Source organism: Acanthisitta chloris, unplaced genomic scaffold (assembly GCF_000695815.1).
Source record: "Acanthisitta chloris isolate BGI_N310 unplaced genomic scaffold, ASM69581v1 scaffold16768, whole genome shotgun sequence".
NCBI classification, from domain to species: Eukaryota; Metazoa; Chordata; class Aves; order Passeriformes; family Acanthisittidae; genus Acanthisitta; species Acanthisitta chloris.
In genome coordinates this window covers 3,354-14,784 of record NW_008685510.1, presented here as the reverse complement: position 1 = coordinate 14,784, position 11,431 = coordinate 3,354, and the positions used below count along the sequence as shown (strand labels likewise).

Below are 11,431 nucleotides of genomic sequence, written 5' to 3'. Positions count from 1 at the left end.
GGGTGGCACCCGCGCCAGGTCCGGGGGTCCGGGGGTCTCCTCTCAAACCTCTCTCTGCCCCGGCAGGGCGGACACTGCCCTGGTCGATGTCAGCACGGCCCTGGAGACCGAGTCAGCCAACGGCAAAGATCCCCTGGTAGGTTCCTTCAGGGACTGTTGTGGAAGTTCGGTCCTCACTATCTGACTCATCTTGAGGAGCTGAGGTACAGAGCAGTCCCAGCACACTCAGAGCACCAGTGCTGGGGTAGAGGATTGATTCCCTGCAAACGCTCTGCCAGGGCAGGTTCCTGCAGGGAAAGGAAGGGGCAGGGTCTGAGTCCTGCTCTGTTCTGCTCTGCTCTGCTCTGGGGGCAGCACACACAGGCCATGTGTGGCACCTAGGCAGTGTTAGTCCCTGCTCTGCTCTGGTTTCAGAACACTCAGGCAGTGTCTGACTCCCTGTGGCTCTGTCCTAGGTGCAGCACATCCAGGCAGAGTGTGATACCCAGTGCTCTGTGCTTCAGCACACCCAGACAGAGTCCCAGTCCCTGCTCTCTGTTTCAGGACGCTGCTGGGGATGGTGCTGAGGCCCTGGATGCCCAGGGGGGCTCGGGGGATGAGGAGAACACACGGCAGCTGGGAGAGATCGAGCTGCAGTGTGGGATCTGTACCAAGTGGTTCACTGCAGACACCTTTGGCATCGACACCACGTACGTGAGCGTTGGCCGAGGAGCTTGAGGGGCACAGGGAGGGTTTGCAGTGTGAGTTCCCAAGGACTAGAGCCACATCCCTGTCCTCAGACACTTGGAAACTGTGTGTTGTGTAAATAACTAAAGCTTTGTCCATGATAGAAACGTCCCGTGGATCACAGTGAGCTTGTCAGGTGTCTCTGGGTTTAGGGAGGGAATATTCATTTTTAACCTGGAATAGTTAATTTTTTAACCCAGTGTAGGAAAGAGTAAATTTTTTTCCAAACCAGGACAGACATTGAGGGGCTGGAGGTGTCCAGGGAAGGGAACAGAACTGAGGAAGGGGTGGAGCAGGTGAGGGAGCTGTGGGTCTCAGCCTAGAGAAAGAAGAGGCTCAGGGAGGACCTTCTGCTCTCTGCAACTCCCTGACAAGAGGTGCAGCCAGGTGGGGTCAAGGGAATAAATGACAGGATGAGAGGATACAGCCTCAAGGGGAGGGTCAGCTTGGACATCAGAAGAAATTTCCCCATGGAAAGGGCTGTCAGGCATGGGGATGCTGCCCAGGGAGTTGGTGGAGTCATCCCCCCTGGAGGTGTTCAAGGACGTTGCACTCAGTTCTCTTCTCTAGTTGACAAGGTGGTGATGGTCACAGGTTGGACCTGATGGTCTTGGAGGGCTTTTCCAGCCTCACTGATTCCATGGCTGTGATTCTCGAACTTGATGTAGTAGCTGTGCTGTTCCCAGCCCTGACAAACCTTCTCTTCCCAGGTCCTGTCTGCCCTTCATGACCAACTACAGCTTCCACTGCAATGTGTGCCACCACAGCGGGAACACCTACTTCCTGAGGAAACAAGCAAGTGAGGGAGCAGCTCACTGGGACTGGGGATCTTTGGGGGTGTTCTGTGCAGATTTTGTCTTGCCTGGAGTGAGGGGAGAATCTGCTGAGGCTTCTGAACAATGACCACAAAATTCACAGTAGCCAGAAGCATCTGTGGCCTCTCTCTAAAAACGTGTTGCTGTTTTGATACTGATTTACGAAGCCATTGGAAATGTGCTCAGTGAGGGCTGAGCCAGGACAGGGTTTGGAAGGCTCTGCTGGGGGTCAGTGATTGTTGGGTACGTCTGTCTGATCCTCCCCACTGAGTGTGAGTGTAGCCCTGGGGTGTTTTGTGTTCCAGATCTGAAGGAAATGTGCCTTAGTGCTCTGGCGAACCTCACGTGGCAGTCGAGGACACAGGATGAACACCCCAAAACGATGTTCTCCAAGGATAAGGTTTGGCTGTTAGGGAACCGCAGTGAGTTTGGGTCAGGGATGGTGTCAGAGAAGTAGCTCAGACCGATGCTTTCTGGTTTTACAGGACATTATCCCATTTATTGATAAATACTGGGAGTGTATGACCACACGGCAGAGGCCCGGGAAAATGACTTGGCCCAATAACATTGTGAAAACCATGGTAAGATTTGGGGAAAAGCCCTGGAGGGTGTTCTATGGTTGTCTGACATTGGTGTGTGCTGAGGGCTGGGCTTGGAGCAGAAGGGTGAGGATGCTCATGGTTCTTTGGCAGCTGCTATGGACCTACCACGTGTTACTGTGATGTAAACACTTGTTAATGAACTTGCTGTGACCTGACCCTGTGTGACCTGATCTCCTGTGTTTCAGTGTAAGGAGAGAGATGTGTTCCTGGTGAAAGAGCATCCAGACCCAGGCAGTAAAGACCCAGAAGAAGACTATCCCAAATTCGGACTTCTAGACCAAGTATGTGATGAGAGGAAAGTTGGGAGGAGGAGCGGGGGATCCTCCTGATGCCTTCAAGGGACAGCACTGCCCTGCGCCTGTTTGGTGGCTCTGGGAATGCACCTGGGAGTGTTCTGCTCAGACTCCTGAGTGGAACAGCTGGCCAAGTCACACGTCTGTACACCAGGCTGTTTGATCTCTTGCAGGACCTTGCCAATATTGGCCCTGCCTACGACAACCAGAAGCAGAACAACGCTGTGTCCACGAGCGGGAGCTTAAACGGCAAGTTCTGCACAGGGGATGATGGGGTACTTGGGAATAAGTTGCATTTCCCAGGCCTTTGGGCATCTGTGCAGTTAAACTGTCATGTGAACTGACCTCATGCTTATGCTCAGAACAGTCTCACTGTGCCTTTTTATAGAGAGATTAACTTTACTTGTTGGGAAGGTTCAGCTGTTTCTTCAGAGTGACCAGATAAACCGAGGTGCTGCCAGGAAGCTGAGCTTGGCACTTTGTTCCATAATGGCCTTAATTTACCTCCTTGTGCATTCAGGTCTCCTGCCTCCTGCCTCAGAGAGCTGAGAGTAGCTGGGGAAGGTGCAAAGATATTTATACACTGTTCCCTGTGCTCACTGCTCATGCTTTGCCGTGCCTCCCTGTGGCAGATGGCACTGGTGCTCTCAGCTGTCTCTGCAGTACCTTAACTGCTGATGAGTTTTAATTAATAATCTGTCTCAAACACATCTAGCAGTACAGACAGGAGGTGTTTGGGGCTCTTTAGGGCAGGGTTATAGGTATCTCAGATGTGTTGTCTCCGTGTCATGCTCTGGCTGTTTTATATTTTGTTTCGGGGACACTGACAAACATGTGGTGCCACTTCTGTTCTTGCAGGTGGAGCCTCTCTGGGAGGTGAATATTTACCTTTCAGCTTCTAAAACTTAAGTATTGCTGTTTGCAAAGCTTTTGTTTTCGCTCGATTCTCCTAGAAGCCAAACTCAATTACAAACTGAAGTGTGCCCTGATGTGATTGCAGTCCTACTTAATGCAAACCAGCAATTCCACTCTTTAATCTTTAGCATTAGAAGCTTTTGCTTCCCATATTCTGCCCTACTTGACTGGTTTAAAGGCCTTATTTATTTATTTTACTTATGTTTATTTTCACTCTGTATCAATTGACCTGATGTTGCAGTTTTGTTGCCTAAATAATTGCTCTGAAACTTACGCTGTGATGGTTTGGGCAAGTGAATGTTGCCAAACTGAAGAGGCTGAATGTTTACCTGCACTAAAACCAGTGAGTGCAGCTGGATCAGGTCATGTTTGTGCAGAATATGGTGTTCCCTGGATGGTTTGGGTCCCTTACTCTGTAAGGGGAATGCTGCTCATGGAAAAGCTGACTGGATTTTTAGTTACCACACAAATGCTCTTCGTGAAGGTGTTTATCTACAGTACATGAAATTTCCATAGTTTTCCATTTAAAACAGGAGCGATCTCTTTGGAAGTAGTGTGATGATAAGCTGAATATACAGTTTAACTCATTCATACATTGTGCTGATCTGAGCTGGATTGAATTTGAGTTGTAGCTTTTGCTGTGCTACTGTTTTAGGAGTTAAACATCAGTGCAGAGTTCAGACTGATTCACTGTTCAATCACAGAGCTGACTTTGGTAATACTGAAGAGAAACACCTCTTGCTTTTGATTTTTCCTCAGTTTAGGTGCATTTTATTTAGTAGCTGGGAATTGCACATTAAGAGCTTATTGCTGGTGGGTGTCGGTGTTGCCCAGCACAGTCCCTGGGAACACAGCAGTGCCCTGGGTTGGGTTTGTGCTGCTGCTGCTGCAGAAAGAGATTTGAGCTCTGATTGGAATCTCCATGAAAGCTAATGCTAATGGTGATGATGATGATGCCTCTGAGGTGGGTCTCAGTGCTGCTGCCTGTAGATCTTCTGGTGACACAAAAGATTCTTAATTCTCACCATAAAAGCTGGAGTTGAGCTAATTGTGCTGCTCAGTGTCCCTTGGCTTCTGCTCCAAATCCAGATGCCACAAAAGCTAACCAGAAGCCACATGAAAGTTGTGCATTTTCCTGTGCTCGTTGGCACTAAAGTCCAGTTCACATTCACTGTGGACAAAGACACCTGAACCCACGAGTGACTTCAGTTTAGCTGCTCGTGCCCCCCTGTCCCTGGAGGTTCCTGACCCCATGCTGCTCTGTGTGTCCAGGGGGAATGGCTGCCGGGGGCAGCGGGAAGGGACGCGGAGCCAAGCGCAAGCAGCAGGACGGAGGGACCGCAGGGACAGCCAAGAAAACCCGGAGGTGAGAGGGCACGGGATGGGCAGAGGCGGCGAGGGGTGGGCATGGCTCAGGGCAGCAGCACCAGAGGTGCTCTGAGCTGTCTCTGCCCTGGGTGGGGTTGGGGGAGTCACTGCAGAGCTCTGATGTTAGCCATCAGTCAGGCTGGGAGTCAGTTGTGCTCGCTGTGGGTGAGTGTGTGCTCACTGAGTGTTACGCTCTAGGAGTAGGTGAGTGTGTGCTCACTGTGGGTGAGTGTGCACTCACTGTGAGTGTTATGCTCTAGGAGTAGATGTGCTCACTGAGTGTTACGCTCTAGGAGTAGGTGAGTGTGTGCTCACTGTGTAGGTGAGTGTGTGCTCACTGTGGGTGAGTGTGCCCTCAGTGTTACGTTCTAGGAGTAGGTGAGTGTGTGCTCACTGTGTAGGTGAGTGTGTGCTCACTGTGGGTGAGTGTGCACTCACTGAGTGTTATGTTCTAGGAGTAGGTGAGTGTGTGCTCACTGTGGGTGAGTGTGAGCTCACTGTGAGTGAGTGTGAGCTCATTTTGCACAGACACTCCCCTCCGAGCACAGGGACAGCTCTGCAGGGCTGTCCCTGCCCTGGGCCTGCCCTCAGCCCCCGGGGGATGCCAGCCTGGAGTTTTTCCTTCCCAGTGACCCGTTGTTCTCGGCCCAGCGCCTGCCGCCCCACGGATACCCTTTGGAGCATCCCTTCAACAAGGATGGGTATCGCTACATCCTGGCCGAGCCTGACCCGCACGCGCCCGACCCGGAGAAGCTGGAGCTGGACTGCTGGGCAGGAAAACCCATTCCTGGGGACCTGTACAGGGCCTGCCTGTACGAGCGAGTCCTGCTGGCCCTGCACGACCGAGGTACGGTCGGTGTGTGCGGGTTGTGTTTCCATACGGGATAACCTCCTGGCGCCGGGTCGGTGGCGGCTCAGGTGCAACTGCTCCCAGAGGTGCAGGTGTTAAATCCACCTCTGCCTTCACTTGCCTTTTGACATCACCACGTCATAGATCACAAAGAACTGCTTGTGTCCCCTCCTGCAGCTCCTCAGCTGAAGATCTCTGATGACAGGCTGACGGTGATCGGCGAGAAGGGCTACTCCATGGTGCGAGCCTCGCACGGCGTGCGGAAGGGAGCCTGGTACTTCGAGATCTCCATGGACGAGATGCCTCCAGACACAGCTGCCAGACTGGGCTGGTCACAGCCCCTGGGTAAATAGTTAGCAAATAGGGCTTAGCGGGTGCTGCTTCTGCACTCTGCGTGTTCACCAAGAAGTGTTTGTTTCCACAGGGAACCTCCAGGCCCCTCTGGGTTATGACAAGTTCAGTTACTCCTGGCGCAGCAAAAAGGGAACCAAGTTTCACCAGTCCATAGGGAAACACTATTCATCTGGCTACGGGCAGGGTGATGTCCTGGGATTTTACATCAGCCTTCCAGAGGATACTGAGACAGCCAAATCCCTGCCTGACACCTACAAGGACAAGGTGAGGTGTGAGTTCACTGTCAGATTAAGCCTTGGCAGGTGGATAAGTGGAAAACATGTTGCTCTGGCCTCACTCCTGCCCCTTTCCATGCGTCCTTCCCATCCTGCCTCTGCGTACCTCCATGGCTCAGAGCAGAGTAGTCCAAAGTGTTGATCTCACGATGGGATTGCCCACATCTCCCTTCATCCTCCCCTCCTGGCTCTCAAATATTGGAGCTGTGGGAATCACTCTTCACAGGTACTCTGGCCCCGGACACACCTGTCCCTTAGCAGGGCAGGTGACAGGGTGACAGTTTTTCGTGCTTGCTTTTGACATTGTTTGCTGCTGTTTCAGGCTCTGATCAAATTCAAAAGCTACTTGTACTTTGAAGAGAAGGACTTTGTGGACAAAGCTGAGAAGAGCCTAAAGCAAGCACCTGGGAGTCAGGTGAGTCGCTGCTGTCCCTTTAGGCAGCGCCTGGCTCAGGTGCAGGGGAGCAGGGGTGAACCCTGGGAATGTGGCTGTGTCTTGACAGCCACCACCAATGGCAAACCCCTTCATTTTCAGATCATATTCTTCAAGAATGGTGTCAGCCAAGGAGTTGCCTTTAAGGACATCTTTGAAGGGGTTTATTTTCCTGCCATTTCCTTGTACAAAGGCTGCACAGTAAGTGAGGTGTCTTGGAAAGAGAATTCCTAAATCCATCATGGGTTTAGTAATGCATGGAGCGTGGGCACTCTGGGAGCATTCCATGAGGAGGGGAAAGATGGGAATTATTTTAGGGAAGTGCCTCTGGAGTGATGCTGTTGGTCACATCACATTACTGAAGGAACACGCTCCTTCCATGCCAGTAGTGTTTGTTCCTGTGGGCCTGCACAGGGTGCAGGTAGGATCAGGAGTAAGAGGGGATAAGGACTAAAGAAATTTGCCTGCTTTTTTAGATCTAATGAAAATGTGTCTTCCTCAGGTGTCTATCAACTTTGGGCCATATTTCAAGTATCCACCCAGGGACATCACTTACCACCCTGTAAGTAAAGCCTTTCCCCCCATCTGAGCCTCAGTGTATAAACAGAAGGTGTTTTGGTGTGCTCCACACCACACCTGTACCTGTCCTTGCTAGCCTCTGTACCTGGATAGTGTAGCTAAAAGGATTGTGTTTCAGAGCATTGAAGGAGAAATAGCTCAAAAAGTAGTTTAATTACATTTTTTATTGAACAGTAGATGTGCTATTGTTCCTCTTGACATCTCATCTCATCCTCTTCCTCCTTCCTGTTGCCTGTGTCAGCCTCTTTTATCAGTAAGAGACCTGAATTGCTGTTTAAGGAAGCACATGGAACTTTTTTTCCCTCACTAATGTGTTCAGGGGAGAAACAGCCCTGGAATGCTGTCGCTGTGTCCATGGCTGGAGCTAACTGTCCTTCCCCCTGCAGATGAGTGACATGGGCTGGGGCGCCGTGGTGGAGCACACGCTGGCAGATGTCCTGTACCACGTGGAGACAGAGGTGGATGGGAGGAGGAGCCCACCCTGGGAGCCATAGCCCCCTCCCGGTGGGCTCCGCTCACGCGGATTCAGCGCAGAGGAGCATCCACCGCTCCGTGATCAGCCGACCACCCAACGGGCCGAGGCCAGCGCAGCCCTGGCTGGCAGGTGTTGTGTATGTCTGTTAGCTGCTGAAGGTTCACACCCTCCCCACGGCTGGAGTGTGACTCAGGCAGCTTGGGCTGTTTTGTGCTATTTTGGGGCATCACTCGGAGCCTTCAGTACTGTTACAGTGTCACTCGCTGGAGACGGAGGTGCTGAGGGACCTTCTGGGCTGTAACTGTCCTGAGAACAGGTTGTAGCTGGACCTGCCAGGTGCAGGTACATGGACACCTGTGCTCAGGTGTGTTTGGTTGTAACCCACAGCTCCCAGCCAGGACAGCTCTGTTGGAACGCCACGGCTGCATGTAAGACTGAAATTTGGGCTTCTGTCCAAACTGTATTTTTCCCCCCCCACAAACTGGAAACCAGTTTGAAAATAAAGGCTTTAACTCTTCTTTTTATTCCGTTTTGTCTTGTGAATTGTTACAAGTGAGATTTAAACTCAAAGTAGCTACACTTGGAGATCCCTTGAGCTGAAGATCTCCTACTCACAGGAGTTGCACGGAGCCTCCTGCCAATGATCGTCACTCCAGAGCTCTGGATGAATAAATAATGTGACACTTTGTGTGTGTCTATACAAGAAAAATAAATTAGAGCTGCTTCAGCAGGGGGAGAGGGAATAAAACAGTTAAGTGCTGGGTTTGAGGGTTGGGGGAGTAAAATTTGAGGTTCAGTCAGGTGTGGGTATGCCTCACTGAGGATGTCCTTCCCCAGTCATGTGTCTAGGCCTCATGAATAACTAATTAGCCAAGGCCTTTAATTGTAGACATCACTAATTACAGCTTTATTTATTCATAGAAAGTACTTAGGGAGGGTGGAGGTGCCTGGCTGGGCCAACACATGCTCAGTGGAGCAAATGCAGGACTTAACTAAATTTTCAGTCCTACATTTGCATAACAAGTTTCATTAAATAAACCCTTATATTTATTGATTGAAACCATGTATTAACGAGTGGTGCCTGCTGTTAAAGGCCTTGGCTACCTAGAGTGACAGAATTCCCTGCTTTGGCCCCAAACAAAGCCCTGCACAGGGTGGTCAGCAGGTCCTGGTCAGCAGGTCACGGGCACTGTCTGGGCCAGGCGCTGCCGGAGGTGGTTGGCGAAGTCCACCTGTGTCTGGGACAGGACCTGGTTGATGATGGTCTTGGGCAGCCAACCCTGGAGAGGAGCAGACACAGGCTGTGAGCAGAACCTGCCTCCACACAGCCCCTTCCTCCCCCAGGCATGTGCCCAGCCCCACGTACCTTGAGATCGATGCTGAGCAGCCAGGTGAGCCTGGTCTGGCCGGGGCTGCCAGGCAGTGGGCGCAGGACCATGCAGGTAGGACCATTCTCAGCCCTGCCAGGAGAAGAGGGCCTAGGTCAGACCCAGACTCTGACTTTGAGCCCCACTAAAAGTGATTTGTGGGTTTCCTCAGCAGCTCCTGCTGCCCACACAAACCCAACGACTTCAAGTCCATACTAAATCCCTTCCCACCTGTGGGGCTCTCCCCCTTGCTCACCCTGTAAGAGGCTGGAACAGGTGCTCACCTTACAAACCCTTCCTGCTCTGGCATCGCTCCGTGTGTGGTGGCCATGCCAGCCAGGACGCAGGTGGAGCCACGTCTCTTGGAGCACCGAACGCTCACGAAGTCTCGCGGCCCAACCATGTTCCCAGGGGTTGCTGCTGCCTTCTCGTGGGTGATCACTGTGTCCTTCCCAATCTTCTCCAGGATCTGCAGTTCAGAATTAAAGGGTTAATTCCAGGTGTTTGCTGCTGGCTCTGGTCACAGGTGTTCAGCTGCAGGTTCTGACAAAAACTTGGTTACTGTGAGAAAAATTACAGGTATCTGCTCCATCCCATGTGCAGCATAGTGTTCAGCTCCTGAAAGGGAAGGTACTTCCCTTAATTGCTTCCCTGATTCCAGGGGAGCTGTGGAATAGCCAAACACTTCCTTGTGCCCTGGGGCTGTTTCTTCCAGCCCAGATTTACAGCAGGACTGGCTGCTCCTTGCAGAAAAGTGTGTTTCCTGGGGAATTAGTCACAGAGAAGCTGCTCCACACTTGTCCTGCTGCTGCAGCAATGCACTTACTGCAAATCAAACTCCAAGTCTGCAGCAGGAAACGGACAGGACACAGTCTGGCTTCTCCATTCCCAGAGTGGTGGAGAATTGCCTGTGCTCCTGCAGTGACAGGCCCTTCCAATGCCACTTGGAGCAGGACACACGAACCCTGACTGTGTCAGGTCTGACACACATTTCCTACCTTGACTTCTTTGACATTGGGGTTCCAGTCTCCCATCTGCTCCATCTTGTCCACCAGCTCTCCATACACCGCATCCAGGGGCTGGTCCACCACCACCTCCAGCCGGAACACCTTCCCCACATCTGGCAGCACCTTGCTCAGCACTCTGTCTCCGTTTCCCTGGAGAGGGAACAGCAGGATTAACACCATTAGCACCACAGCTATTTACAGGAGCGGTGTCAGTGCCACAGGGCAGAGCACTCACCGCCACTGTCTCTGTCTTCCAGCCATCCTGGTCCTCCAGGATTCTGAGGGATTTCTGCAGGGCTTCCTCTCCTTGCTTGACGTAAGACATTTCCATCTCGCTGAAGGACTTCTCCTCCAGCCTCGAGCCTGCTCAGAACCAGAAAATGGCAGGAGTGAGTGCAAGAACACTGCACAGCTATCACATTCTTTATCTTCATATGACACCCTTCCCCGTGCCCAAAGACCGGGGAATTAAACTCCATTCCCTCTGTGCCTTTAGTTCAGCAGAAGCACAGCCCATCCATGAGCAGGTTTTCCCCCAGCCACTCCCCAGAGCCCCAACCCGTGATGGTCACCCCCAGCAGGAAGGGTCAGACGCCCCTGAGCTGGTCACTTACTGAGCAAGGAGCTCCTCCTGCGCACCTGGTGGATCCAGGTGCTGGGTCCCGGGCTGCGGCAGGCCAGTCTGCTCAGCTCCTGGCTGATGGCCACAGCGGCTTGTCTCCTCAGACCTGGGGGCAGAGAGCACATCACCTGCCTGCACTGCACTGTGTGGGGCTTACCATAGGCTTCTTTCCCTCAGCTTAAACATACAATATGGAAAAGCCTCTGCTTGTCACCTTCACTGAGTCCCTATGGGCACTGGGAGCAGCTGACTGGGACAGAGGCTGTCCTAAACAATCCCAGACTTGGCTCCATGTCTGAGCCATGCAGTGGTAAAAATACTGAGGAGCATCTTGCAGGTGCCCAGAGAAGAGCATAGAGGTGGAGCACGCGGATACAAAACCCTCACAGCCAGGGAAAGTGTGACCCAGAGCTGGTCACAGGGGCACATGCCATCCCCTCAGACCCCAGCGATGCCTCTGGCAGCAAAACGGGTCGTGGGACAGTAAATCACAAACCTCAATGTGCTATGGGGGAGAGAGCATCCCTGAGCCCCCAGACTTCTCAGAGAAGCTTAGAAAGCAAGGGAGGGTCCTTTCTGCACCTTGTGACCCAACAGGAGCTTCTCTAATAAACTTTTGTCTGAAGCTCCCACTCTGCCCAGGACAGTGGGGCAGAATCCCCCAACCCCGTCCCACCCCAGACAGCCCTGAGAGAGGCTCCCCCAGCCCAGCACGGCCCCTCACCAGTCATGTTGCGCAGGTGGCGGTAG

General features: G+C 52.3%; 2 protein-coding genes across 3 annotated transcripts; one reads left to right on the top strand and one right to left on the bottom strand.

Moving 5' to 3' along the window:
* Window positions 1-85: 85 nt before the first annotated feature.
* Window positions 86-7,704, top strand: ASH2L (ash2 (absent, small, or homeotic)-like (Drosophila)). Of its 2 annotated transcripts, XM_009079797.1 has the most exons (15): window positions 86-136; window positions 544-689; window positions 1,437-1,525; window positions 1,847-1,941; window positions 2,027-2,122; window positions 2,329-2,424; window positions 2,610-2,685; window positions 4,624-4,717; window positions 5,349-5,566; window positions 5,747-5,914; window positions 5,994-6,187; window positions 6,521-6,613; window positions 6,734-6,832; window positions 7,134-7,193; window positions 7,597-7,704. In XM_009079797.1, exons 3-15 carry the CDS (start codon window positions 1,453-1,455, stop codon window positions 7,702-7,704), a joined length of 1,470 nt encoding a protein of 489 aa, XP_009078045.1. In that variant the 5' UTR covers window positions 86-136; window positions 544-689; window positions 1,437-1,452. The 2 variants fall into 2 exon arrangements, with proteins under 2 accessions (XP_009078045.1, XP_009078046.1); XM_009079798.1 differs by lacking the exons at window positions 86-136; window positions 6,734-6,832 and having other exon boundaries at window positions 577-689.
* A 1,153-nt stretch (window positions 7,705-8,857) lies between these two features.
* STAR (steroidogenic acute regulatory protein) lies at window positions 8,858-11,412 on the bottom strand. Its single transcript, XM_009079799.1, has 7 exons — window positions 11,406-11,412; window positions 10,674-10,787; window positions 10,295-10,422; window positions 10,051-10,209; window positions 9,337-9,521; window positions 9,052-9,145; window positions 8,858-8,965 (listed from the first exon to the last, which is right to left on the bottom strand). Exons 1-7 carry the CDS (start codon window positions 11,410-11,412, stop codon window positions 8,858-8,860), a joined length of 795 nt encoding a protein of 264 aa, XP_009078047.1.
* Between the last annotated feature and the right edge of the window lie 19 nt (window positions 11,413-11,431).